General features: G+C 40.4%; 1 protein-coding gene across 1 annotated transcript in view; it reads right to left on the bottom strand.

The window, feature by feature from the left end:
* Nucleotides 1–1,526: 1,526 nt before the first annotated feature.
* The window catches only part of LOC120556523, a 2,010-nt gene continuing 1,452 nt past the window's right edge, over nucleotides 1,527–2,084 (bottom strand). Inside the window, exon 2 of the mRNA XM_039796165.1 lies at nucleotides 1,527–2,084. This exon is cut by the window's right edge and continues 615 nt beyond it. Coding sequence (XP_039652099.1) covers nucleotides 1,674–2,084 — 411 coding nt within the window. The 3' untranslated portion in view covers nucleotides 1,527–1,673.

Below are 2,084 nucleotides of genomic sequence, written 5' to 3'. Positions count from 1 at the left end.
GCATCTCTGCTGAACCAGAGCAAATTCCAGCAGCTCCCACACAGCTCCAGCAGCCTCATAGTGAACATGGCACGGACATACAGTGCCAGAAATGCATGTCATTTTATGATATGTACATTAAATTAGATGGGGATAAATGTGCCAGTTTGGAGGAGTCCACTAAAATGCAGAGTGCCTCCCACTTGTGGTTTGATGCTCGTAAATTAAGAGTAACTGCTTGCTCTGCAAAAAAGGTCCCTGTGCATGCATCTACTAAGCCAGATAACTTTCTTAGAGAGCATCTGTTTCCTAGGTTCCACGGGAACACTGCAACCAGGTATGGCCAGGAGAATGAGGAGGTGGCCTACGCGTGGATGGAGAGCTGCAGAGAGTAGTTGAGAAGAGAGGCGCTGTAGTTAGTGTCACAGAACCATGGCTTTCTGCAAGCCCAGATGGCGTGGTTAACTCCACAGAGCTGCTGGAGATTAAATGTCCTGTTCTGGCCAAGGACTGTTCATCTCTGGCTGAAGTGTTTTCCAGCAAGCTCACAGATGTGAAGATGGTCAAACGGGGTTCCACAGCTGCAACCAAATGGATCCCGTGGTTACTACCTTCAAGTCCAACTAGGTATGTTTTGTACAAGACTAGAGAGATGCAAGCTGCTTGTCTGGGCTCCATCTGAGAAAGTTGTCATTGATGTGCCATTTGATTTGGAGTATTGTTCACAAGTTCTACCTCAACTCAAGTCCTTCTATTTTAGTCACATGCTGCCAAGGATTGTAGATGAGTGTCTGTCAGGCAGACTTACACTGTGCCATAAATATGTACATATGTGTAAATAGGCTCAGGGTCTTTAACCTGCTGTATGGGCATACCAGACACCAGCTTTCCTGTGTCTGTGTTGATGTGTGATGATACCTAACTGTTAATAATTGTTCCGCTGACCCTTTGTTAGGCTAGTTCCTTGGTGTTTTACTTTTTATAGCTAGTGCTTGTTTTCGTTTTACACGGGAAGGTGATGTTTTACCATTTTAATAGTAATTGTGATTATAATTAATATGTATAAAATTAAATGGCCTACAAATAATGCCATAAGTGAAATGTTTAAATTTAGTTGTTTTACCATTTTTCAGAGGTGTCAATTCCAGGTTCAGAAAGTAAAAGTGAACTCATTGGCTGAGTTCATTGGTGGAATAAACACATGGCAGGACTTTTACTTTCTGAACCTGGAATTGACACCTCTGCCATTTTTAAAGTGAATAATTGTAATTACATTCAATGTAAACAAATTACATGAGTTAATAAATTCCATTAGTGAAATACTGTATCTTTTTGCCAGTTTATGTACATAAATTACACTTCTTTAGTTATTTATTATTCTTCTGTAAACATTTAATGTCTAAAAATAAGTTGACATTATACAATACTTTAAAAGGTGCCAAACACAATAACTATTTTTTAAAACCTGAGATCCAAAACACATTCTTGTGCATTGTAATTTCATTGGTTTACAGTTTACTGTAAAATAACTAATCAGCAGTGCAGAATAGAGATACCTGAAAAATAAAATGTTAAAGACAAACGATATGTGCAAATGATAGTACAATCAAGGCACTGCAGGCTGTCAAATAATTATTTACAAATATTAAGCTACAGTGGAAATCAGGATCTTTTTGACATGTAAACTTCTATGCTCAATCAGCATCCTCGTGGATGATTTCCCCCTGCATGTTTACAAGGGCTGCACAGATTCTGAGGATTTTGTCCATTTTGTGTGCCAAGTTGATGGGTACAGTCTGGGAGATTATTTTGAACACTTTGAGCCTCCTGATAACCCTTTCCACATGTATGCGCACATTTGCAATCCTCCTTGTGGCAGTTACATCCTCATCAGACAACTGCCCTCCTTTATGAGTGAACGCTGGTAGAACAAGGTTAACCTTTCTCTCAAACAGCAGATCTCTGATGGTAAAGCCTCTGTCTGCCATCACTTCATCGCCGGGACGAAGATACTCCAGGAAGCCAGACTCCTGAGTGATGAACTTGTCACTACACCTGCCTCCATTAGCAGGAGAAATGAACGTAACAAGCCCACACGGGGCAAT

Source organism: Perca fluviatilis, chromosome 3 (assembly GCF_010015445.1).
Source record: "Perca fluviatilis chromosome 3, GENO_Pfluv_1.0, whole genome shotgun sequence".
Lineage (NCBI taxonomy): Eukaryota > Metazoa > Chordata > Actinopteri > Perciformes > Percidae > Perca > Perca fluviatilis.
Note: the sequence above shows the minus strand (reverse complement) of the source record. Positions and strands in the feature narration are given on the sequence as shown.